Below are 27,109 nucleotides of genomic sequence, written 5' to 3'. Positions count from 1 at the left end.
CTATAAGGGAAGCAGCTATAAAACATTTGGCGATGAGATTTTGAGCTAAGCGTGTGAGCCTGCAAAGCTTGTGAATGTTCCTGCAGCCTCCTTTCATTGCATTACTGCGCCTACATTCCTGCACTGCTTAAAAGGATCGCTGCTGCTGATTGTTTCTCCGGCTTCCTGACCTGCACAACCCCTGAAGGTACTTTCCCCTTCTCAATCCTGGGCTCTGTTGTTCACTGGATGCCGACTGCAGCATGGCTCAGATCCCACCACCACTGTTTTTCTTGCCCAGCCCAACCCAGAAGAACCTGCTCTTCCCAGGAAACCATGGAGGTCCTATTTCTGCCATTACCTCCTTACCATACAGAGCCCTGATTTTACTCCATCAAAGCAGAAGGCTATATTGCTACACTGCCTGGGCTCTGAAGGCCAGAGAATATATAATCATTGGCCCTTTCCTGCCAACTTGGGATGCCAATTCTTACGAAGCTGCTCTTCAAGCCATAGATCAGTGGTTCCCAACCAGGGTCCCTCCAGATGCTGCTGAACTACAAGTTCCAACATTCCCAGCTACAATTTATTGTGATGGGGGTGATGGGAGTTGTAGTTCAGCAATATCTGGAGGGACCCTGGTTGGGAATCACTGCCTTAGGTGATCATTTCAGCCGCACTTTCATGCCTTCCGGGCTCGAGGGTCTCTCCAGGATGCCTCGCACACTCACATGGGGCATCCTCGGACTTCTGGGGGCCGCGCAGCCCCGATCCCCACCTTCCCTCCCGGTTCCATCACGGAGCCGGCAATTGTGTGGGCGGCCGATCCGGCAGCCCAGAGAGGAGGCAGTTATCATCTGCGGGGAGGTAAGTGCTTTTGGGCTTCCTCTCCACAGACGGCGGGAGCCTCCTGCAGCGATCATGAGGATCACTTCACTGAATGTGATTGCTGAATGTTAAAAGTTCTGTTCTAGATCCCAACCGCCTGGTGAATCTATCGATCAGTATGTCACAGCACTGCGTGCCTAAAGTGAGTTTGTGGGTTTGCCAATTTTAATGATGAAATGATCAGGGATCAGATTGTTATGAAAACACACTGCTCCAAACTGCATGAAAACCTGCTGTTGGAGCAGAAATTTACCTGGGATGAAGTTATAGAGATGGCTAGGAGGGTGAAAAACGCTCTTTACTGTGCCAAATCGCTCTCTTTGGTGCCCCAAAACCCCTCTCCTGTCATCCAGGCTGTTCAGTCCAAATCCTTCCAAACCCAGTCTTCTCATAGGGCACTGCCCCAGAAAGTGGCAGCACAAGGAGGAGCGACCAATACTACTGATGTGGAGACTCTGCCCACAGAACCAATTTAGCTCTCTGTCCTGCACAGATGGTCACTTGCAACTGGCCCAAAAAGGGGGCACTTTGCTAACAGCAATAGCAATAGCAATAGCACTTACATTTATATACCGCTTTATAGCCAGAGCTCTCTAAGCGGTTTACAATGATTTTAGCATATTGCCCCCAACCTTCTGGGTACTCATTTTACCGACCTCAGAAGGATGGAAGGCTGAGCCAACCTTGAGCCCCTGGTCAGGATCGAACTTGTAACCTTCTGGTTACAGGGCAGCAGTTTTACCACTGCGCCACCAGGGGCTAAGGTTTGAAAGTCTGCTCTCCACTCCATTCCTTGTGTGTTTGAGGGAAGTAGCTATAAAACAAGGTCCTACCTATCCTCCCGGTGCTGATTCTCCAACTTAAATCAATTTTTGTGCCTGTATGTTTTGCCCTCCATGTTTTAGAGCAGCTTCCGGGGGGGGGGGGCTATATGAACTGATGCTGTGGCATAGGGGGAAAGTGTGCATTCCCCTCCCCTTCACCATGATTCTGATCCAAAGCGGTGAGGGGCAGCTGTTTGTGCATGAAGAAAAATTATATTGGAAGCTCTAATCACAGAGTTCCCATATAAAGTATTGGGGCTATTCTCACGATCAGAAAAAATCAGGCTAGGACAGCCTAGCCCAATTTTTGCTGATCGTGTAAACCACCAGGCTGACAGGCGGGCCCGGTTGCTTACAAGCGGCTAGCCCGCTTTTGTAGCCCTCCCCAAATCCTGGGTTTGCAGAGCAAGCGCTCCGCAAACCCAGGCTTTCCGATCGTGAGTAGCCGCAGCGCGGATCTGCGCCATGGCTACTCACGAGTAGACCCCCGGAGGGGAGGTGAAAAGCCGCCTCCCGGCCCCGGGGGTCTCCCCAGTATGCCCTGCACACTTGCGCAGGGCATACTGGAGCTTCCGGGGGCCGCGTGGCCCCCGAGCTCCCCAGCCCCCACCGGCTCCATCACGGCTTAGCCCGCTCTCCCTGCGCACACTCCAAAACTGGGTCTCAATGATCGTGAGACCTGGCTCAGTGTTTGGCCAATAGGAAATGAGTTCTCTCTCTCTCTCTCTCTCTCTCTCTCTCTCTCTCTCTCTTTCTCTCTCTCTCTCTTTCTCTTTTAGTCCCAGGGTTCTCTACCTTGGGTCCCCAGATATTGTTGAACCACAGCCCATCATCCACAAGACCACTGTGGCTGGGGATGATTGAAACTATAGTTCAACAATATCTGGGGATCCAAGTTTGGAAACCCTTGTTTTAGACCAAGAGCTGGGACCAGTTTAAAGATAGTGGCTGACATCCAGACTAAATTACTCGACAGTACTATTCAGGCATTCCTCTAAAGGACTACTAAATTTCTGTAGGACTTCCTCTAGTAAATTTAGTCAGCTTGTAAGCCAGTATCCCTCTGTGGAGCCAGTGCTGGGGATAAACAGCTAGGGATGAGCCTGGCTTGACAGAACAAAAAGAACTCAGTGCCATTTTTAGACACTGAACACATTTCCAGGGTTTTTTCAAAAAATCATGAGGGCAAGAAATATCCCTTTGTTTAAATACAGAGGCATAAAAAGGAGGAAACTGAAATTCTCACAAAACAAGATCTCTCTGGCAGCTGTGGATCTACGGGAAATCCAATCTCTTGGTTCTTACTAGTATGTCATGGTCTTGCAGGTGTTAAGGATGTTACGGCCTACAGCCTCTCTTTATCATTTGTCATCCCATTTAAACAAAAGCCTAACTCAATGTCCTAATAAAGAAGAGAAGGGCCAGCACCACCAAGCATGCGAAGTGGACTTTATGGTAGATTCTGCCTATTAAAGCAACAAAGGCACCAAAGCCAGTGTTTGGATCAGCAAAACCACGTTCGTTTTACGAGTCCCAGGACTGCACTGGGAAAGATTCAGCAGTATCCAGCGACTGGGGGGTGGGGGAGCGTCCCACAGCGGAAAGGTACATACAAGCATTGTTTGAAATGCATTGCTTTAAAAAGAAACCTGCAAATGCTTCAAAACTGGGGTCTCTCATTCCATGTCTGAATACAGAGCTGGTGTCGCTTTCCCCAGGCTTTCCTTTATTTATCTGCTCAACATAAAATTAATTGGCAGTGGACCTCATTGTAGGGGGAGGGAGGATATGAAGTATTAAGAGAGCCATTTACAAGCAACATGGATTCCCAAGTACACACGCGGAAACATTTTGTCACCATAAAATATTAATCTATGGTTGGGCCAGAACCTCTCAGTATTACCTCCTCCTGAGAATCGTTCTTGGAACTAAGCTACAGACGTAATAGGATCATAGGCAGCATCTGAAAAGTCTACAGCACAGATGACAACAGCGATTTCATTCAAGGCTGGAGCAGCCCTACACATTGATACACACCAAATTGCTAACGTGACTTGGGCCTGTGACGGCACCATCTGGTGATTTTGCCTGCTGCGAGCTTGAGCTCATAGGCCAGGATGCAGATGCAGATAATACAGGCCTGCTTGTTGTATTCTATCCAGTATCTTTTATGTTTTGTTGTGTAGAAGTTTGTCCCAGTGGGGATCCTGTAGAGAGTGTCAGGAGTGGAGTCAGAAAGGAAAAGGGAGGAAAGGAGGAGGAGAAAAACTGAGTTGTTTCTGAATAAACGCTTACTTAAATCTATACAAGATTACTTTGTGTTCATGAGGGAAGCAGCTATAAAACCTCTCTCGATTTATTAGCTCACAAACACAACATTTATTTGCTCATATAAATGTGTTGTCATTTATAATTTACTAAGTCCAGACATTTACAGGGAAAACTGGAAGGAGATTTTAAAAAGCAGCAGGGATAAGTGGAAGCGGAGACAGAGAAGGAACTTTCTTCACGCTAAAAGGGAAAGAGCGGCCGACATCTATGGGTGGGCCCCTGAAGCTTGCAAGTTAGAATGCTTTTCAGGTTAACCGGCTTGTCCAAGGGGACTTTCCTCAGTTTCCCTGTTCCTGCCACTTTCAGGGCCCAACTAGATTTATGCACGGAGATGGTGGCTGGATCTCCCTTTGGGTTTTTGTTGTTCAAAGCAGTTGAGGTGGGAGGTGGGAATTGAATCAGGGAAACAACACTGTGACTGGGGAAAGGGGCCAAGATCCCTCCTTTTGGAACTGCTATTTGTCTCATGTGAAGAAACCACCAGTACCATATGGGTATCTGCGTGGGTCTCCCCCATAGGGTGCAAATAGCAACTTCAGTGTGCCTATGTACTGTAGGAGAAGTTCTGCTTAGCCTGTCCCCCTCTGCCATTTTTCACTCACAGCCCTCAGCTGCTTTTCCACCCCCTGGAGAAGCGCAGCTGAGGAAAGCTGAGGGCAGAAAAAAATGGCAGCAAGCATCCCCTCCCACTGCCACTCAGAGGAACTCTTGCCCCTGGACTTCCAGGCCAAAGCCCAGGGCCTCCACAGCCCCTGGGGCCCCCCAAATCCTCTTTAGTCTGTCCTGGGTGGTGTGGATACCCGGCTGAGCATTAATTTGCGGGCGGCGGGGGGGAGGGCTCCAAAGGCCTTTAGGTCCAGGCTCCAAAATTACCTAGGTGCCCCTCTGCTGTCACTTCTCCTCTTCATCTCACAACTAGTAGTGTGCATGGTTCAGTCCGGGCACACTGTTACAGACCTCCGGACCGGTTCGGCAGTCTGGCGGTCTGGAGGTTCGGATTGGCGGGGGCATGTAGCTTTAAGCGGGGTGGTGGTGGTAGTACTTACCCCCCACCACCACTCTTCCCCCTCCGGCGCTGGTCGTTTTAAGCATCTTCTTGGGGCGGCAGAGTTCCTCCCTGCCGCCCCTGCCCCTGTCGCTGTTCCTTATGGCTTAAAAGAGACTAGCGCTAGCGGCACGCATGCACCCTCCTCGGCGCGCATGCTTGTCTTTGACGCTGGCGCGCGCCAGCATCACACACAAGCGCGTGTGCCGAGGAGGGCGCATGCGCGCCGCTAGCGCTAGTCTCTTTTAAGCCATAAGGAACAGCGACGGGGGCAGGGGCGGCAGGGAGGAACTCTGCCGCCCCAAGAAGATGCTTAAAACGACCAGCGCCGGAGGGGGAAGAGCGGCGGGGGGGGGGGGATGTACCACCACCACCCCACTTAAAGTAACAGTCCCCCCTGTGCCAGACCGGGGGGGACTCCGGACCATGCACACCCCTACTCACAACCTCTCAAAGTTGTTTTGGGATTTTAAACAGTTTGGGGTAAAGATACATTTTCATAAATAACTTGGAGGTGGGTATAGAAGGGATGCTCATCAGATTTGCAGATGACACAAAATGGGGCATGGGTGGGCTGCAAAAACAGAAAACAGAAGCAAGAGTCAAACTCAGCTGGACAGGCTCAAATGTTGGGCCAAAACCAACAAGATGAAATTCAACAGAGATAAATGTAAAGTCCTGCATGTGGGTAAGAAAAACCAAATGCACCAACACTGGATGGGGGAGACCTGGCTTGGCATAGATATAGATATAGATATAGATAAAGATAAAGATAAAGATAAAGATAAAGATAAAGATAAAGATAAAGATAAAGATAAAGATATAGATATAGATATAGATATAGATATAGATAGGAGGAGATGTTTTAGTGGACTACAAATTGAACATGAGCCAGCAGTGTGATACAACTGCTAAAATGTTTCATACAACCTAGGGATACATTAACAGAGGCCAGATCACAGAAAAGTGAGGTCTGACCATTCTGCACTGGTCAGACCTCACTTGGAATAATGGCTGACATGATGCGCTCCGGGACGCATGCAGGAGGGGAGGAGCCTTACGAGGGTAGAGCAAAAGCTCAGTTCTCACTAGCCTAAAAAGTAGGTGCAGCTAACACTTGTCTTGCATGCCTAACACATGGGAAGGGAGTGAGGAGGCAATTTTTGCTCCTCTCCCCTTCCCACAAAAGTCCTTTTTTGTTGCCAGGAATATGTCCCTGAGGGCTGTACAGCAGTACACCCTCGTCCACATCACTACCCAAGCCTGCAGCAGAACATGAACCTTGGTGGATGTCAGGCAGTGGTCCGTCCGGTGCACCATCACCCATTTCTGGCCAAAAAGAAACTACAGGGAAATCAGTGCAACCAGCACCCAAGCCTCTTAACAGCAATAGGCTAGAGAGGGTCCGACTATGGAGACTCCCTGGGTTGGCCCTACTGCTGCATCTTTAAGTGCAATTTGGCCTGCAGACTTAAGCTCAAGGGCCCCCAGTCTTGGGTCCCCAGATGTTGTTGGACTCCAACTCCCATCATGCCCATCCACAATGGTTGAAGGGCATTGAGAGATATCAGGCTGTTGCATCTCAACGGAAATGGTTCATTGTTGCTGATAATGCCTTTGCCAAAGCTGGACTTGAGACCCTGGGGAGAAGGAGCCTCACAAAAGCTCTGTGAGCCACTCCTCCACCTTAGTTGCGGCACTTGCATTCAATGAAATGGAACCATTGTACCTGGATGTGAAGAAGAAAGAGATCTTGGGAATTTGAGCCGGGGCGGGTGGCGGGCTATCCTTCTCTGGAGGGCAGGGGAGGATTTTGTTTGCTGTCTAGTTAGAGATTTGGCACCTTTCAAAGGGGAATACCATCTGTTCCAATACACACATCCTTTTCTCCCTCACAGAAGAACCTGATTTCCCAATAAAGTGTCAAACGATAACAAAGTCTGTTCCAACTAAGCTCATCTGTTTATTGCCTAGAGGGAGCCCCAGGCTGATAAGGCATTGGCTGCTCCAGCATGGAAGAACTCCTGTTTAGTCCCCGGCTAATCAAATGTTGATGCGTGTTAGCACTGTGATTGGCTGCCTGGTTCCTATGAGCACATCCTGGGGCTCAACCAGCTCTCAGGTGGAAGGGTTTAAAATGTACACGCTCCATCTGCAAGCTAGATCTGACAGATCTCTGGATGTGCCTCCCATCCACTCTGGTTACTTGACCACCTGATTCTCATTGTACATTTTCAAGATCACGGCAAGAGATGCTCCCTCAGTAGCACAGCCATGCAACACATCTTCAAGGTAAACGGCTTGGAAATGAGTTTCACTCACTGGCCTGGCTTCCACAAAGAACCCTGGGAGTTTTTAGGTTTTTGTGTACATGCTGAAAAGGTCGGGGGTGGTGGTGCATAGCTTAGCTGTCGAGCACATGCTTTGCATGCGGAAGCATGTAATCACCACACTCCTGGAAAATACTACCAGTGCCAAGATGCCCTGCATCTTTCTCTGGGCGTAGAGGAAGAGGTAAAACAAACCCTACCAGAAGTCATTTCAAAAACAAAGCCTTGGAGGCCACTGCTTCCTTGATGCTGGGAGTGCAGCCTGGGTTCTGATTTTAGGGGCGGAATACCTCTGCTAACCGAGCAAAGAGGCACTTTTTAAATGAGTTGGTTCTCTTATATTTAGCAGGAGGAGAGCAACCCTCTCTGTCCAACCCCAGCACAGCATCCCTCCAATGTCTGTTGCTGCTGTCTACTACTTCACATTTCTCTTTAGATTGTGAGCCCTTTGGGGGCAGGAATGCATCTTATTTATTAATAATTATTTGTCTATGAAAATCACTTTGAGAGCTTTTGTTGAAAAGCAGCACATAAATATCCATTGTCACAGTAGTAGTAGTAGTAGTAGTAGTAGTAGCAGTAACTACTACTGCTAGTAGTAATCCAAGCAGTAACTAAAAAAAACAGGTAAAATAAAAGCAAGCATCCAAACAACGTAAAGAGCCATTTCAAAGGCCTTCTCCTGGCACCAGGAAGACAAGACTCTGGACACCAGGTGAGCCTTGTCTCTGGGGAAAGACTTCCACAAGCAGGGCACCAGGGCTTGTTCTGGGGGCTGTATGGCTTTCAGTTTTTGTTTCTCTCCTTTGCCTGGAGAGAGACAGTGGGAGGAGCCAGCTAGGGCTGAGGTGAGTCACACCTGGTGAAAGGGGCGTGTGCAGAGAGCCCCTAAATGGGATGAAAATGGGCCCATCTATTATTTGGGAGGCAGGCGGGCTTAGAGAAGGAGCTCTTGCCACTGCCTCCCTCCCCCAAGTGCCCACACGCGCACTGGTAGTCCCCCATCTCCACTACGCAGTGGTGCTTTAAAAAATGTATTAAAAAAGATTTGACATGCCCCCAACCCCTGCCCCAGCCCTCAAGTGCGGGGGCGGGGGCAGCTCCGAAGCCCTTCAGGTCCAGGCTCCAATATTACCTATATATGTCTCTGTGTGGTGGACAGCGCATTGAAAGTGTCGACTCAATGTGCGGCAGCTGTGAAAAAGGCCAATTCCAAGCTAGGGATCATTAGGAAAGGGTTTGAAAATAAAACTGCTCATATTACAATGCCCTTATACAAAACTATGGTGCGGCCACACCTGGAGTACTGCATACAATTCTGGTCACCACATATAAAAAAAGGACATTGTAGAACTGGAAAAGGTGCAGAAGAGGGCAACCAAGAGGATCAGGGGCCTAGAGCACCTTCCTTACAAGGCAAGGCTACAACACCTGGGGCTTTTTAGTTTTTAAAAAAGACAACTGCAGGGAGACATGATAGAGGTCTATAAAATCATGCATGGTGCGGAGAAAGTGGACAGAGAGAAGTGTTTCTTCCTCTTGTATAACACTAGAACTAGGGGTCATCCCAGGAAACTGATTACCAAGAACTTAGGACCAACAAAAGGAAGTATTTTTTCACACAACACATAATCAACCTATGGAGTTCTCTGCCACAAGATGTGCCAACAGCTTGGATGGCTTTAAGAGGGGTTTAGATAAATTCATGGAGGACAGTCTCTCAATGGCCACAAGTCTGGTGGCTATAGGCCACCTCCAGCCTCAGAGGCAAGATGCCTCTGAATACCAGTAATAGGGGAGCAAGAGGAGGAAAGAGGGCATGCCCTCAGCATCTGGTGAGCCACTGTGTGAAATAGACTACTGGACTAGATGGGCCTTGGGCCTGACCCTGCAGGGTTTTTCTTATATTCATGCAGGGATTTGGAAGGAAAGCAGGCAGGCCTAGAAGCGTTGATGCCTACGGAAGCTCACAGGAAGGGACAAGGAATTCCTCTGCAGCAGAAGCACCAGGGATTTTTTTTTTTTTTTGGTGAGTCCTCTGCACCACTACCTGAGTGCAGCCAAACACAGGATTGGATCCATCATCCATTGGGTCTGAATAATTGTTTCAGTCCGGCTTTCAAATGAATTAAGCCGGGAACAGGCGGTCTGGAAGGGCTGATGAAGCTGTGAAATTTTCGGTTGGAAAACCACCTTTCAACTCTTGCCAAGGAGTTGTGTGGAAGCTGGAAATGGTTTAGAAAGGTTGAGAGGAGGCCAAAGAGCCAGTAATTGAATAATCCAGCCCAGCTAGGAGACTGAAGCAGAGGCAGGAGGAGTGTCTGCATCCTGACAAGTTAGCACTTGTCGATGCTCAGAAAGAAATACTAAAATAACAGGGTTATTCCTCCAGACAGAATGAACATGTCTCTCAGTTGTCATCCTGAAGGGGAGATAATTACCTAGATGCCTGAGTCACGGCTAGGACCAAATATGCAACCCTGGAACTTGCTGTCACACCTTTCTTCACTGCTCAGCAATTCCTTTGATAAATAAAGCACTTGTCTTGGGTTAGCCTGAACAAATATTCACGTGTAAGTGTCAGATGTTAAAATCAGACGTTGGTGGTGCCTTGCATTTAGCTAGATTAAAACACATGACAAATAAAGGCTGAGGATTATGCTGGATGAGATGTGGGGCTTTGGGGATCTATTGCCACTTTTGACTGGAATGCCCATTAATGCAGTCGTTTTAGGGGATCTTGGTAGCCTTAACTGGGAGCACTGGGAGCCTAAAACCCTCCTGTTATTTTTCTCTTAAAGCCATACTGTAGGCAAAAGGTATACCATGGTCCATCAGCAAGCCACTGTGCAATGGGCCATATTCTGCCTGCTAGTGCTGGGACTCTTGAAGTGAATGCTGGATTAGCATTAATCTGACGAGCAAAGCATATCAGTTCTTAAACAAGAGGTCTTATGCAGGGATCACCTAACACGGATTAGTTATGCCTTAAGGGATTCTAAGCATGCTCTCTTGCTCTGTAAATTCAAAAGACATCAGTGGGCCACAGGTTGTGAGGAAGGCAGATCATCCAATGCACCTTGCCTTGCTTTACAAACAACAAAACAAAACAAAAACTACTACCCAATTCTATCTATTAGAAGAAACTGTCATGGAATTCAACTGCATTTACTGCCCACCAAGGGTGTACAGGATTGCAGCCATAAAGCCCAACCCTGTGCATGTTTACCAGTGAGTAAGTATTACTGTTCAATGGGGCTTGCTTCCCATGCAAGTGTGCCAATTGTCTGCATGTTTACCCAAATATAAGTGTCTCTGCATTCTGAGAGGCTTGTGTTATTCCCAAATTAGCATGGGTAGCATTGCAGCCTTAGCTTTATTTGATTAGCAGCTGCAAGGACCAAAGTAGCATGGCAAGGCTCCCAAGCCAAAGTCTGGTTCTCACAATTGCCCTTAGGTTAGTTTACTAGGAATTTGATTCCCATCTTGCAGGTGCTCCCATGGACCATGTCCTGTAAACTCAGAAAATGGTGGTGATTTCAGGTCGGCACCTTGCCAGACCAGCATGAAATTGAGATTGTCAAGCCAAGTTCAAATCTATTATCAATCTCGGCTTCATGTTGGTTTGGTGCAGTGCAAACCTGAAATCACCCTCATTTTCTGAGTTCACACAAGCATTCCATGGGAGCATATGTGCGGTGGGAATCTCTAGATTTCTGGTGCACCAACATTAGGGCTGTTGTTAGAACCAGCCCTAAAGCTCAGCAGTTCTTCAGCATCTGCTGTGTTGTATATCTGGGATCTGACCCATCAAATCAGGTTATTTCAGAACAATGCCAGTCCAGCTGATTTTTTTGGGAGATATGGTATATTTTCTTACAATTTGCTGAGCACAGGGACATCTCCCTGCAGTCTCCATCTAACCACAGCTTTGTACGTAATAGTGTCTAGAAATTGATTCTTGCCTGTTTTTCACCATATTTATATATAATATATATTCCTTTTATATTTTTCACTTTCATTATTAGACTTGCTATACCACCACTATCAACTTTGTTATTGAATGCCAAATCCACATCTTTCTCCTTTCAGTTCTCCTTTGAATGCCTTCTGCATGAAGCAATCTTAAAATCAGAAAGCATTAAGGCTCCTTAATTTCAATTCCAGGTTCTGCAAATTCACATTCCAGATGTCCGCAAATTGTGCAGCAATACAAAGTGAACTGTTTAAATTGAGTAAACATATGGGCAATTGTATTATAGTTAGACACACTTCCATGACTATGATTTTTGGAAGTGGTCCAGCGATACAGGAAGATGCTGAAAGGCATCATCTCATACTGTGCAGGAGATGGCAATGGTAAACCCCTCCTGTATTCTACCAAAGACAACCACAGGGCTCTGTGGTCACCAGGAATCGACACCGATGCGATTGCACACTTCACCTTTACATTTGATATTTTAAAAGAAGTTGAATGAACCCCTAATCTGGCCCCAAAATGTGGTATGTAGTGAGGGGGGATTCCCTTGTAACTCTTTATCCCTGAAAAGTGCCCTCCATGTGACAATTTCTCCCCAAAGTGTGACTTGTTTGCAATCACCACTTGTTCCAATTTGTGGCAAATCAGCACTTTGAAGGGCAATTTTCAATAATTCATGTTAGAAATATTCTAATTGTTTTCTGGACTTTACTATTTCGGATTGGATGGCACAATACCGGCCTTCCCACATTTAGCATACCCTCAAGATAGCTTCGCTTCCATTCCTGATCCTCCCCTGCAAAGTGTTGTTTGAGGAGTCTGTGAAACCCATTGTAGGATACAGCTTCAGTCTCCACAATCTAGGACTTTCACTGCATGTGTGAACTAGGGTTCCCAATCATCCAGGATTGGTGCAGGCATCAATCTCCAAGTGCCTACTGAAAGCAATCCTGGGGATTGTAATGGTTTGATATTGTGAAAAATATTGGGGGTTGGGGTGGGAATCTCCAGAAATAGCTTCAGTCAGAATTGGCAGCCCTAGAACTGAGTTGTAGAACAGGCCACAGAATTTTTTGCAATGTGGACCAAAAGCGTAACTATAATAGGGCAAGGAAAGACAGTTGTCTGGGGGCCCACTGCCTTGGGGGGGGGCAGAGGCAAGTCACATGACTGACTCCCCCAGCCACGTACCCACCCGGACTTCCTTCAGTTCAAATCCTCTGAAACTGATGTGAGTGTAAGTCCTGGAGCTACCAGAAAAGCATGGCTTTCTCTAGTACCATTAAATGACTTGCATCATCCACAATTTACAAAACTTAAAAAAAAAATAATCTAGGATGATGTTCTGTTCTTACCACTATGCAACCTCATTTAAGATTTCTTTACTTCATGAGCTGAGCTTCTGTCGGGGGGGGGGCGGCATTTAAAAGTCTTGCCTCTGGGCCCACTCCAACCTTGCTACGCCCCTGATGTGGACATTCCATTCCAAGAGCACATTCATTCTGCAGCATGAGAATTAATGTGGAGGAGGTTCTTCAAGGCAAGGCATGTCAACTCCAGTATTTGTAACCAATTGAATACCCAAGTTCATTGCACAGATATCTGATATTTGAAATGCTGAGAGATTAATTGTTAAATATATTAATCTTTTTTATTGGTTGTTTTTATTGTTTTGTAAACCACCCAGAGAACTTGCATTTGGGGCGGTATAAAAATATGCTAGATAGATAGATAGATAGATAGATAGATAGATAGATAGATAGATAGATAGATAAGATCATTTATCTCCAGTGTGGGGTTAGCCGTTATGCTACAGAGCAGAGTCCAGTCCTCAACCATGGTACATTGCCATGCTGTAAGCAAGGGCTACACTTTCCCCAAGAAAGAAGGTCATTCTACGTAATGACCAAGAAAGAGCATTCCAGTTTCCAGTGATACTTCTGTGATATATGAAATTTAGATTTCATGCAATGGACAGAACCGCCAAGAAAGAAATCAGCCAACTTCCAATCTCACAACAAACTATTTTTGCATCTTAATATACAACAGCAGCTATATGCAACAAGTTGGTTCATTCCAGGAGGAAATCCTATCAATATATAGAATGATATTCTCCAGCCCGCCACTCTGCACCCAGATGGTTGGTAGCTAAACCAATGGGAAAGGGAACAGTTAGATCCTAATGGAAGGATATATGTAGATATAAGCCCCACCACCATTATTATTGTTAATTTATAGTGCAGATTAACAATAGAGGCTCCCTGAATTTGACAACTAAAGGGTGTTGTGATCTCCCCTCCCCTTTCTTAATTGGTAGTGGAGCGTGCTCAGAGGGTCCTTAGAATCTTTTGGAGGTTCCAACCCACGCAAGAAGAACTGAGAGGGAGAAAAGGAGATTTTAGAAACCTTTGCGTCTTATGAACTTGCTTCCTTATTACAGTTCCTCTTCAATCAAGTTGTGCACTGGGGTGCTTTCCAGATTGCACGCTACCACAGTGACACAATGTGTCCCTTAAGTGTCTTTCCATACTGCTTGTGTCTTGACATCACAGTCCCTGCACTGTAAGCAAGGTGCTGTTCACATTTCCGATGCCTTGTTTTGTGTTTTATTGCCGTGGTACAGCCCTATAACATTGCATCTGTGTTGCAGAAAAATAGCTGTCTTTGCCCATTGTAGGAGGCAGCAGATTTGAACTGTGCAAACGTGCTATTGGGACATTTTTCTTACAAGAAAGAGACTGGGAGTTTGTGTTTGGTTTGGTTTTCTTTATCAAGCCACATGCTACTTTGTGAAAAAGAAGCTATCATAGAATAGCCTTATGATATCATTGTATGTATGTTTTATAATTTGTACCATTTTGTAAACAGGTATTTTAAGTTTATCCTTATGTGTGCTTAACAAATTCATATGTACAAAGAAACTTTAAATACATATAAATCCTTGAGTTTGGCATTATAATTTTTCTTTCTTTCTTGCAAGCACTGGTGGAAATACACTGTCTCAGAAAATATAGAGACTTGAACCCCAAACCCCCCATTTCTTGAGTAAGAAGAGGGTTTACATAGACACTACAGAAGGGAAACAATGAACTCTGTAGTTGATGATGACAACAATGATAAATATTTATATACTGCTTTTCAACAAAAGTTGCCAAAGTGGTTTACATAGGTAAATAAAAATAAATAAAGATGGCTCCGTGTCCAAAGGGCTCACAATCTAAAAAGAAACATAAGATAGACACCAGCAACAGCCACTAGAGGGATGCTGTGCTGGGGCTGGATAGGGCCAGTTGTATTATCCCAGACAGAGGCGTAACTATAATAGGGCAAGGGGAGACAGTTGTCTGGGGGCCCACTGCCTTGGGGGCCCCCCAGAGGCAAGTCACATGACTGACTCCCCCAGCCACACACTGACTGGGCTTCCGTCAGTTGTATCCATCCTCCAAAACTGATGTGAGTGTTAAGACCTGGAGCTTCCAGAACAGCATGTCTTTCTCTAGTACCATTAAATGACTTGCATCGTCCACAGTTTACAAAACCTTTTTAAAAATAATTCAGGATGATGTTCTATTGTGGCACATAGGTTTTTTATATATATAAATTTTACTATGCTTTTTGTTACCACTACTCAGCCTCATTTAAGATTTCTTTACTTCATGAGCTGAGCTTCAGTGAGGGGAGGCATTTTAAAATCTCGTCTCTGGGCCCACTCCAACCTTGCTACACCCCTGATCCCAGAAATACAATCTAGAGCAGAACCAGGAACTTTCCTATGGAAAGAGAAGTGCAAAGGCAGCCTAGATTTCAGTACAGCAGGAAACACCCGCCTTCCTCCAACTGAACTCATTTTGGAGGGGAGAGGCATGGATGCTACAAAGCTCAGACTCTTCAAATCGATGTGCATCTGAAAGTCCCCTCACCTGCCCCCCTGTCTCCTTCTGCTCCTTTTCAGGCAACACAAGGCGGTCTGTCTCTCAAAACTGCCGCGCTTGCATCACCCAAGCAAGACTTTTGTCAAGGGATCCTGGGACTGCAGTGCAGCTGATTCTGCAGCCCTGGCATTCATAAGGGAGGATTTATTTCAATATGTTGTTGAAACTACCTCGTGTCAGGTTATCTGTCTCAGGGGGGATGTACATTTCTGATAGCTCATGGTGCCATCTGTTAAAAGACGCAGTCACTTGTCTCTCTGCTAGGAGACCACAGATGGAGAGTTTCCCCCCTCATGCATACAACTGTCAATAGATGACAAAGCTTTGTTGTTTGCAGCCAGGTGGAATCGCCGAGGAGGAAGAGAGGACTGCATGGGTGCTCTTGAATGGACCGACTCCTTGCATCTAGGTGTTCGCATAAGCGGAATGAACAATGCCAGTCAACACAGACAAGGTCTAGGGTAGCTTAAAGATCACTACGCTGGCCAGCCACAGGACTGTGGGCTGTTGATAAATGAGGCATCCAATCAGTATATCGAATTATTTCCAACAATTTTTCAATGAAGCAGTTCAGCACCTTCCTTTCATTGCACAAATAAAACCACAAATATAAAGCTGCTCGATTTTTCACTTTGCTCTGGGGCTCAAATACCGGCAAAGCTTTACCAAGAGCCCAGCTGTTCACATGACTGCTCGAACAGCAGGTCTACACACATGGGCATCCACAGGACCTTTTCCCGGGGTGGGGGGAAAGGCTGCAGTCCTATCGCTAATCTGGGGAAAAGGCCCATTAAATTCAATGGGACTGGCTCAATGGAGGTAAGGGCAACTGCACCCTTTGTCACCCACCCCAGAACGCCTGTATAGAATAACAGAATGTTGTTAGAGCTGGAAGGCACCTTGGAGGTCTTCTACTCCAGCCCACTTGCTCAGGGCAGGAACCCACTAGAGCATCTCTGGCAGATTGCTGTCCAGCCCCTGCTGGAAAACCTCCAGTGAAGGTGAGCCCACCACTGCACAAGGCAGGTGGTTCTATGGTCAAACAACCCTAATGTTTAGGATGTTCCTGATATCTAGCCTAAATCTGCTTCCTTGTCATTTCAGCCCACAGATTGCGATCCTGATCTCAGGAGCAACAGAGAACAGGTCCACTCTTCCTCTATAACAAGCCACCCTTCAGATATTTGAAGACTGCTGTCACATCTTCCCTTTGCCTTCTCTTTTTCCGGTTAAACATACCCAGCTCCACTTGGTTTCTAGAGAAATCACAGGCAGAAAATGTCAAGGTAAGACATGGGGGAGGCTGTCTCAAACCAGGCTCCCAGCATCAAGCTGCCAGTACCTTCCCTCCTGTGCCACCGGTGCTCTGTTCCTACCACAAGCCTGCTAGGTTGAGATCTAGGCTTCAGGGACACCATCAGGGCTGTAATCTCAGTCAGCTGACTCCAAGAACCAATCCTGGCACACCAGACCCTATAAAAACCTGGCCTCAGAACTAACTGCTTAGTGTGGGTAGCACTTTGGACAGAGTCACTCTAGAGACTGCCTTGCCCTGCCCTGCCCCCTGCTTCTGGTCCTTCTGATCTATGTTCACTCCCCCTAACTTCTGCCTGGATCTGCCTACACCTCTGCCTCTGGCCCTCGGATCCTGCTCTGCCTGCTCAGGAACTTGGCCTTATCCATTTTGGACCCTTACTCTGTCTCTGGCCCAGGAGTCTGCCATGAGATGTGGTGACAGCCAACAACCTGGATGGCTTTAAGAAGGGTTTGGATAACTTCATGGAGGAGAGGTCTATCAACGGCTACTAGTTGGAGGGCTGTGGGCCACCTCCAGCCTCAAAGGCAGGATTCCCCTGAGTATTAGTTGCAGGGGAGCATGCCCTCAACTTCTCCCTGTGGCTTCCAGCGGCATCTGGTGGGCCACTCTGCGAAATAGGATGCTGGACTAGATGGGCCTTGGGCCTGATCCAGCAGGGCTGCTCTTATATTCTTGTGAGTTGACTCCACTGAGGTCTGACACCCAGGGACTCTAGTGCTGCAGCTGGGCAATCACAGGTTTGGATATTTTCCCACATCAAAAGCTCACTCTGCCCATGGAAAACCACCATGGTGGGGGACTCCAGTCCAATGTTCTCCCTGCCACCCTAGATATGCAAGGGGTTTTTAAAATGAGAAAGCACTCAAACATCTATTCCCATACCAGCATTCTGAAGTGGCACCACACCAGCCACTTACCAAATTAACCAAATATCCTTCTCCATATGACCTCCCATTAAATGTATGACTGGAGCATTAGGAACTATGTTCCTAGTGCTTATGTTCTTATTAAGAGGGGTTTTGATAAATTCATGGAGGAGATGTCTATCAACGGCTACTACTCTGAGTAGCCATTCTAATAAGTAGTTATTAATAATAATTAGTTCTTATCAAGAACTTATTAAGAACTACTAATGATGTCATCATTAAGAGGGTTTTGGAAACATTCATGGAGGAGAGGTCTATCAATGGCTACTAGTCTAAGGGCTATAGGCCACCTCCAGCCTAAGAGGCAGGATGCCTCTAAATACCAGTTGCAGGGGAGTAACAGCAGGAGGGGGGGGTGACCTCAGCTCTTGCCTGTGAGCTTCCCAGTGGCATCTTGTGGGCCACTGTGTGAAACAGGGCACTGGACTAGGTGGGCCTTGGGCCTGATCCAGCAGGGCTGTCCTTACGTACTTGGAAGCAGCAATAATGCTGATGAATACCGGCCTCCATGTAATATGCGGAGGTACCAGACAGTGTTCCCTCTAACAGAGATTCCCAGTTGTTGTTGACTACAACTCCCATAATCCCCAAGCAAAGGCTATTGCAGCTGCAGATGCTGGGCATTGTAGTCAACAATATTTGGGGATCCCTGTTAGAGGGAACACTGGTACCAGACTCAAGGGTTTGGAGATGCCAGGCTGGCCAGTGTCTATGAAGCCATCACATCTGAGCCACATCAAGCAAGAAGACAAGAGAGGAATACCCAGTTGGGCCACTGACCTCCACAGAACACCTCTGGGTCCCGCTGTCCTTTCACAGTGCTGCTGGACAGAGCTAGCAGCAGGAGTAGCAGCAGCCCCTCCAGCTGAAGGACAGCCATTTCCCACGTCCCTGCCTGAGAAAATATTCAGAGCATTAGTGAACAGAAGTGAGCCAGCCCTTTCTTGGCATCCACATGGGATTAAACAACCCTGGTAGGATAACAACCGGAGACAGCCACATCTGAATCTTGCTTCCACCTTTAGCCTCCTTCTGTAACTCTCTGGCTCCCTGTGGCCCTGCTTCTTCTATAAGGGCAATAGGGAAGTACTATATTTACCTGAATCCAAGACTAGGTTTTTTCCAAGTTTTTTGATATTAGAAATCAGAAGGTCATCTTAAGTCAAGAGTCCTGTTCATTTCAAGTAAAGGTAAAGTGTGCTGTTGATTCGGTGTTGACTCTTGGTGACCACAGAGCCCTGTGGTTATCTTTGGTAGAATACAGGAGGGGTTTACCATTGCCATCTCCCACGCAATAGGAGATGATGCCTTTCTGCATCTTCCTATATTGCTGCTGCCAGATATAGGTGTTTCCCATAGTGTGGGAAACATACCAGCGGGGATTTGAACCGGCAACCTCTGGCTTGCTAGTCAAGTCTTTCCCCCGCTGCGCCATTAGGTATAACCTGTATTTTTAAAGGGGTCATCTTAAATTCAGAATCGTCATCAATTCAGGTAAATATGGTAATAGGTAATATGGTAATACCATAATAAGTGGTAATAAATGGTAAATATGGTAATACCATAATAATATGGTAATAGGAAATAATTCCTAACAAAATATTAATACTGACAACAGATGAATCACTCAAATAGACAAAAACATAAAATCACAATGTGACAAATCGACTATGCACAATACATATAATAGTTAGGTTGCCTGATACAGAATGAAAAGTAAATTGCTATTGCTGCTATGAGTATTTATATACCACCTTGAATAAAAAAATTCTCAGAGTGAGTTACATAGCAAAAGAAATGAGGGCAGGGGTGGTGGCGGTCCTCTGTCCCATAAGGGCTCATAATTCAAAAAACACCCAAGGGAGAGACTGGCACCTGGGGGATAGTTGCTCTCCCTCCATCATCACCACCTGGCCAGGTGCTACTTACCCCCGTTCATGGGAACAAGTGCAAGAGAGCAGCAGTCCTGCAGCAGGGGCCGTAGGGCTGTAGCACAGCATCTGCTCTGCATGCAAAAGGTCTCAGGTTCCATTCCATCCCTGGCATCTCTAGGTAGGGCTGGGAAAGACTCTCTGCCAGTTAGATGTGGATTTATTGTGGCTGGGGAGGATGGGCGCTGTAGTTCAGCAACATCTGGAGTAAAGGTTGGGAACCTCTGGTGTAGACATTGAGGCTCTTCTCACGATCAGTGAAAAGAGCCTGGGGAGGGTTAGCGGGGAGAGCGGGCTAAGCCCGTTTTCCCCACACACAAGCAGGCAGTCTGCTCCAGTGGCTGAACCGGCCACCCACACATCGGCTGGCTCCGTTACGTAGCCAGCAGGGGCTGGGAGGATTGGGGACCATGCAACCCCTGGAAGCTCCAGCATGCCTTGCGCGAGCACGCAGGGCATGCTGGAGAGACCCCCAAGCCGGGAGGCTGCTTTTCAGCCTCCCGCTCGGGGGTCTGCTCGTGAGTTGCCCAACTCATGATCGAAAAGCCCGGGTTAGCGGAGCACTTGCTCCACTAACCTGGGCTTAGGGGAGGGTTGCTTTAGCATGTGACAGGCTTTGACTCAACCGGGCTCGGCTGCGAGCCCAGTGAGTCTCACGATCGGTGGGAAGTGGGCTAAGCACCCATAGCCTGCTTTCCACTGATCGTGAGAATAGCTTCATTGTCAGTACTGAGCTAGATGGACCACTGTCTGCCTCAGGATAAGGCAGTGTCATATATGTTCAGTATGGTTATAGGCTGTGTCGGAATATCAGACACCCAGGAGGGCAGAGTCCTCAGGAATGCCAGCTAGCACGAAAAGACTCCTGGGTGGGTAACCTGTTTCAGTCATAATCAGGAATGGACAATAATCACAGAGGAGAGCTGGTCTTTGTGGTAGCAAGCATGACTTGTCCCCTTTAAGCAGAGTCCACTCAGGTTGCATATAAATGGTAGACAATGTGTGAGCACTGTAAGATATTCCCCTCAGGGGATGGAGCCTCTCTGGGAAGAGCAGAAGGTTCCAAGTTCCCTCCCTGGCTTCTCCAAGATAGGCCTGAGAGATTCCTGCCTGCAACCTTGGAGAAGCCGCTGCCAGTCTGGGTAGGCAATACTGAGCTAGATAGACCTATGGTCGTACTCAGTATATGGCAGCTTCCTATGTTCCTGTGTTCCTATGTCCATCTCCCGGTGGGACCCAGAAAATTCTCATGATGTCATCATATTTCCTGGTTTGAAAACAGGAATCTCAATGACTTGTAATAGTTGCTTCAAATACATGGCAAGCATCATGGCCCCAAAAGTCCTTCTCCAGTGCTGATTTTAGTCCAAAATTCCAAATCTAAGAAGTTGTTAAATACTCCATTCCTGCCTCCTTCTTGCTCTCCAACTCCCTTCCACTTCCTGCTTATTTTACTTGCTGCTCCAGTAAAAATAGAAGAAAGGAGGGACAGAGGTATTCCTCCCTGCGCTCTGTGCCTGGCATTGTGCTATAGTTCTAAGCCAGATGCTGGGAGTGCTGGGAAATGTAGTTTCCCCAGTGCTGATATGTCACTAGCACTGGGAAACTTCTCCCATCACTTAAAAAAAAAATCATCATGAGGTGTACTCTCTTAGAAGTGTCATAATGTGGAATCAAAAATTATACAGTTTAAAATGTCTATATTTTAATGTAGATATTTTGGGGAGTTTATGAACAGAAACAAAATGTAGAAAGAGGTGTGTGTGTGTGTGCACGTGCATGCGTGCGCATGATAACAAGGCAGTGCTTCTTCTATGCAATGTGAAGTATCTTTTAGGTCATGTGACTATTAGCAAGGCTGAAAGGCGGGTGACTTTCACATTAGATGAATTTCTAAGCCATGATCTGACTTGATTATTATGCTGACACGTGCCTTAACCCTATTGCAACATCTCTCATCTTTACATATCACACCATGTGATGGATGTATATACTGTATAACAACATGGGTTGTACAAAATAGATCTGTCACATTGAGACTATTTGTTTTTCTCTCTTTATATTTCCCTGTACCAGCACCATACTTCTGCGACTGCAACAAACACTCCCGTATTTGATATTTAAATATCCCTGAACTGCACACCTGTGACCTTCCTGTTGCTGGAGAGAGCAACAGAGAGATTCCCTAAGCACGCAGTTGACTCCACCCCAGCTGCCTGAGCCTGGAATCCTGTCTATTGATACTCTCTGGCTGCCTTAGGCTTGTCAGTTTGCTCCCAGAGACCACACTTCTCTCCTCTGGAGCTCCTCCACTCTAGGTGTAAGGTGATGCAATCCTACCTTCGCCTATCACGCTGCTCTCCTGGTCCCTTGAAGCACCTTCTCATTTTCCTCCATAAAGGCAGGAGGCGAAGGGAGATGAAAGGAGTTGAATGAGGAAAGCCTTTAATAAGGACTAAGAGCTGAGCTTGCTGTATCACCACAAACCCTTTTCCAGCTCCACTCTGGTCAAAGAATCTGAGCAGTGTCACAAAGGGCTAAGCGGCAGGCAAAGGTCTTGACCTGTGCAGTAAAGTGCTTTGCAAGCTCAGCCTGTAGACAACTTTCATTGCCACTGCTCTGGAAATTTCAGCAGAGGCAAAACTGACCAGAAAAAAGGCAAACTGACAGAGATCAGAGGTCACAGCAAAAGAGAAATCAGTCATACATTTCAGGAGCCTTTTATGAAAGGTGAGTTGGTAGATCAGTTTCAGCCCCTGCCATAAAGGTGAAATAAGCCATCTGACAAATCTGGCTTAGAACGTCCCATGGTGGACCTAGACCAAGGCAAGGCTCTAATGTGGGAAAGGCTTCCCATCCTTGCTTGGACAAAATGAATGCCTTACATCTATTTCCATGATGTAAAATGCCACTTGAATTCCATTCATTACATATACAAGATATCTGCATCAGGTAGTTTTCCTTCTCCTTTTGCTTTAGCTCCCTTCTTTCCTTCTAAAATTCATTACTGGAATCAGTCCATCTGCTCTACCCTTTGAATAAATCAAAGAATAACACACACCTGTAAAGCCAATGAGGCATGAACTTACAGTGGGAGAAGCCAGTTCTTTTGCATGCTGGTCACAGCCAGGTTTCAAAACAACCCAGATTGTTGCTTCCTCAGCAACCAATGAATACTCCCCCCCCCCACCCAAAGCAGTCAGCAATACTGCAGTGTTAATAATCACCCTCTAACACATTCAAACAAGCTTGCTATGGCGTCTGGAACTTCTTTGATGCATTCATGGCACTTAGAACACTGTTTTCTCATCTGAAGGAAAATATGATTTCAGACAGGGCCAGTTCAGATCTTCCTTCGACATGCATACATCAGGAGACATAAGATGAGAACCAGTAGTCCACTACTACTCTGGGCACAGTGGCTTTGTGTGGTGAACTGCAATCTGGAATCTCTCCCTGGACAATAAAGGCTTTCCAGGAACTGGACTGACTGTGCCCATCCAGACAGCTTATTAGCTCTCTTAACAGGAAGGGCTATAAAAGGTCTTCCTGTTTAGGCCAGAATTTGTCTGGGCAACCATTATCTTTCTGGCTCTGGTGTGCTCTGACTTCCTGGCTTAACACCCTCTCTTATCCTGACTTCCAGCTCCTGCAGCTCAGCCTTGTCAGAGTGACTGCGACTGAAAGCAGCAATTCTGCATCCCCTCTCCTGCCAACAATGCAAAGTGCATGGGATAATGTTATCAGGCTGTGAGTTCCCTTCTGCTGCACCACTCATTCCTTGCAGTTTGCAGGGGTGGGGAATTTACAGGGCAATGCCATCACACTATGCACTTTTTATCACGAGTAGACACTACTGAAGAGAAGAATGAGATGGACAGCTGGGTTTGGTGGCAGCTCTGCATCTGCCATAACATCCAATTCCAGCTTCACTGAATTGATTTCTCACTATCAGGAGTGGACTATCATTGTTTTTGAGTTTAGGAAGGAGTTTCTTGCTAGGACCGAATACTTAGGATAAAACTATCTATCGATAAGGGTTTTGCAGTTAGCAAGCAGAGATGTGAAATCAATTTGAGGTTAATCAGTTTGAGCTCGAATCGAGGTGATTCAGGTGATTTGAACTCAAATCAAATCACCCTTAGAATAAAGGGTCTAATTCAAGTTCAAATCAAATTGACTCTGATTTGACCTTGAATCACTCCATTCGATTCGAGCACCATTTTTTCAGGGGAGAGCTGGTTACCAGTTGTAGTCAGCAGGTAGACCAGTCCTCCGAGGTGGGCTGACACACTAAGTCAAGGGTGGAGGGCTGGACTACCCATCACAAGAGTGGGTAGCCCTCCACCCTGGACTTAGCACATCAGCCCGCCTCAGAGGACTGGTCTGCCTGCTGGCCCCAATTGGTAGACCAGCTCTCCCCAGAAAAAATGGTGCTTGAATCACTTGCATTCAAGACTGATTCGTCATAACAGCTGGCCAAGCCAGCTGTTCTGCCAAATCAATTCGTAGATTTTTAGATTCAATTTGAGCTCAAATCAAACAGCAAATTGTGATTTGTGCACATCTCTATTAGCAAGCCTGTGTGCTTAGGAATAGCCAGGTATCAGAATATCTTATATGTGGAAAGATAACTCACCAGAGAAGATTAGGGTCAGTGCCCTCTCCCTGACATTTAAGGTATCCAGATCCAGGGAATCCTGGTTAAGGAATGTTTTTCAACACATGATCTCTCAGTTGCATTCTGAGGTGGCACAGTCATACAGAGAACTGTATCACATCCCCTGATGAACACTTAAATGTTAAATGTGCCGTCAAGTCAGTGTCGACTCCTGGAGACCACAGAGCCCTGTGGTTGTCTTTGGTAGAATACAGGAGGGGTTTACCATTGCCTCCTCCCACGCAGTATGAGATGATGTCTTTCAGCATCTTCCTATATCACTGCTGCCCGATATAGGTGTTTCCCATAGTCTCTGGGAGACATACCAGAAGGGATTCAAACCAGCAACCTCATGCTTGCTAGTCAAGTCATGTCCCCACGTAGGTTAGGTTTTATAGCTGTGTCTTCAGCTCTTTCTAATATGGGTTACAAGTCAGCAGTCCTGAGCGGCATAGTTCCAAACTTCCTGTATGTCAATTCTTTGGAACAAGTCTCAAAGTCTTGCAGTGTCCTCAGAAGCTAGCTTCAGCACCATTGACTGCAAGGTCCTAATGGACAGCTCCCTGCTGCTTCCTGTTTATGTAGGGGCCTTAGCTGGTCTGTTGGGCTCTCTGTACCTATCAGCAGGCATGGTGGATATTTGCGATTTCACACCTGTGTAGAAGCCCCACCCCTTTCCTGTACAGAGTAGGGCAGAGCCTAAGTCTTCTTCTGAGTCCTAGTGCCCCCACGCTGCCAGCTGTTCAGCACAGCTATTATTTTCCTTTGGAGAATAACCCTTCTTCCTTAGATGGCACCAGTCTTTTCTTACACTGTCATGGGTCCTGTGTGACTAGTTGTGCTGGGTGACAAGAGGCTTCTGTCACAATAATAATGTAAAATACTCAAATAGTTGCAACTTGCCCCAAGGATGGACACACACACAATTGTGTTGGTTTGTAGTGAGCCCTTAAACTGACCCATCTCTACTTACACAAACAGACCCCATGGTTAACCAAAAAAGATGGCTTGCTGGAAAAAGTTACGTGTGTGTTGTGGGCCAACAAAAATTGGCTCAACAATTTAGTAACACATTACTAAACCACTTACTGAAAGTTGTCACATAACTTCATGAGGAGCTGTTTCTGGCAATGGAACTCTGCACCCAGCTCTCTCTGTGTGTGTGATTGGTTGTGTAGTGCTCCTGCACCACAACAATACCAGCTAACCAGTGGCCAGTGCTGTCATATTTAATAGCACTGGTCACCTGATGAGGTAAGAAGGAAGCACGTGTTGCTCAGTCTAGGCACACCCTCCCCTTCCTCCTGGCCAGCTGAACATTTATTGACACTCTCACAGCTGATAAGGATGATTACTAATTAGCTGGAAGGAGGCAGACCTTGCAATCATGCAGTACACTATCACGCAGTACTCTCAGTTTCCCAGACTGGGGCCATGGTATTGAATAAAAGGAGATGGAAATGAAATGTTTTCCAAATTGTGGATTTGCTCCTGCATATTTAGATGAGATTTTCAAAGGCTGATGAGTTTAAGTTCCTATTCAAACATGGTCAACATAAAATAATAACTTGGGCAGGTGGCAGATTTTTCATCACTTTGTACACTTCAGCCCAGGGAGTGTGTGTGTGACAGGCTTCCTTTTTTATACAGAATTTCCTAACTCTTAACATTTATGTTGAGATAACGTCAGACATCATGGCATTTTTCTCATCATAAACATCTCAATGTTTGCCTGCCAGAGAAACCCAAAACTACAATGTGTCTGAAAAGGAAAGTTTCATTCCGACATGTAATGTAGCCCCCCTCCCCCTGAATCAAACATTAGCAGTTTGGGATGTTAGCTTTCTGAGATGAACATTTGCAAATGTAGATCTGCACATAAATAAGGACCATCTTAACAGTCAAACATTCAAAACCCATTCAGTATGCATCTTGTTTTACCAGGGGGAAATTCTTTTGGGGGGGAAATAGTCCCAGATTGCCAGATGTTGGTTTTCTCTAGATATAGCCTGCTTTTTGTTTAAATAATAATAACAAAAAAGTAGCTTACAATGAAATATAGAGGAATACCGAAGGACAGAGAGGAAATGAGTATGTTAAAGTCTGTAAATGTAACTTGCATTCATGCAGCTGTCTTTAGTCACTCCAAGGGCTCTGTGGAATCATGCTAGCAGGAAAGAAACTGAAACTTTGAATAAAATGGGTGTGAGGAATTCCTTCTGTCTCTGAATGATGACCAGCCCTGTATCTGAAGCAAAATGCTCATGAAGAAGGAGACTCCATCCCATCCCTCCAGTCCAAAAAGGACTGGACTTTGACTGTATCCCAAAAGATACTGAAGATTATTCCAAACTAAATCATATGAGCCGTAAAATGCAACTCCGTATAGTCAATTGAAGCTTACCTAGAATTTGCAAGATTTCAGCCTCTGCTCAACCCAAGCTGTACAAGGTCTGGCTGCACAGTTTCAGAATGAGCAACTTAAAAAACAAAAAAACTCCCAACCCTAATGTCCATCCACAGAATGGGATTTCTTTTTCGCTTCAGCACAAGGTTCTTCTTATCAGTATGTCTCAGTAAGGCAGCTGAGTCTGCCACTGATGCAGCTTCCACTGGCCTGTTTGTGTGCCAGCTTTCCCAGCACTTCTGCTATCATAAAGTGAAGCAGCTTGTCAGGGGAGGCAGCCAATGAGAGTGCACCATGTGGGAAAATCAAGGAGGCAGGTGGCCAATTGAAAGCTGCAAAAGGCTGAGCCTGTTTCCCTGCCCCAAGCAGGTAGCACAAGGGGGAGAGAATGGAATTCCGGTTGCCATGGTGAACAAAATCACCTGCCAGACGCGTGGTTGTGTTTAAGATTTCTGGAGCATGCTCTGAGAGGCTCATGATAAGGCTCGCCTGTCTCATTCCCTGTATTGGCACCGGTGGCCAGCCGGTGGCCAACAGGTTCTGGGACTTGGAGGCAATA

The 27,109-nt window shown here is 46.4% G+C and overlaps 1 protein-coding gene across 10 annotated transcripts in view; it reads right to left on the bottom strand.

The window, feature by feature from the left end:
* Positions 1 to 26,802, bottom strand: part of CNPY1 (canopy FGF signaling regulator 1) — a 60,538-nt gene extending 33,736 nt beyond the window's left edge. Inside the window, exons 1-2 of one of the 10 annotated variants that reach the window (XM_053258989.1) lie at positions 26,548 to 26,802; positions 18,333 to 18,447 (exon numbers count right to left, since the gene is read on the bottom strand). In XM_053258989.1, the coding sequence (XP_053114964.1) occupies positions 18,333 to 18,432 (100 nt within the window). In that variant the 5' untranslated portion in view covers positions 18,433 to 18,447; positions 26,548 to 26,802. Of the gene's footprint in view, positions 1 to 170; positions 188 to 3,594; positions 3,612 to 3,728; positions 3,875 to 18,332; positions 18,448 to 22,544; positions 22,564 to 25,232; positions 25,253 to 26,193; positions 26,298 to 26,547 lie in introns of those variants that run through there. The other 9 variants (XM_053258986.1, XM_053258988.1, XM_053258991.1 and 6 more) reach the window with 9 other exon arrangements.
* Between the last annotated feature and the right edge of the window lie 307 nt (positions 26,803 to 27,109).

This window comes from Hemicordylus capensis, chromosome 6, assembly GCF_027244095.1.
Source record: "Hemicordylus capensis ecotype Gifberg chromosome 6, rHemCap1.1.pri, whole genome shotgun sequence".
Taxonomy (NCBI): domain Eukaryota; kingdom Metazoa; phylum Chordata; class Lepidosauria; order Squamata; family Cordylidae; genus Hemicordylus; species Hemicordylus capensis.
Note: the sequence above shows the minus strand (reverse complement) of the source record. Positions and strands in the feature narration are given on the sequence as shown.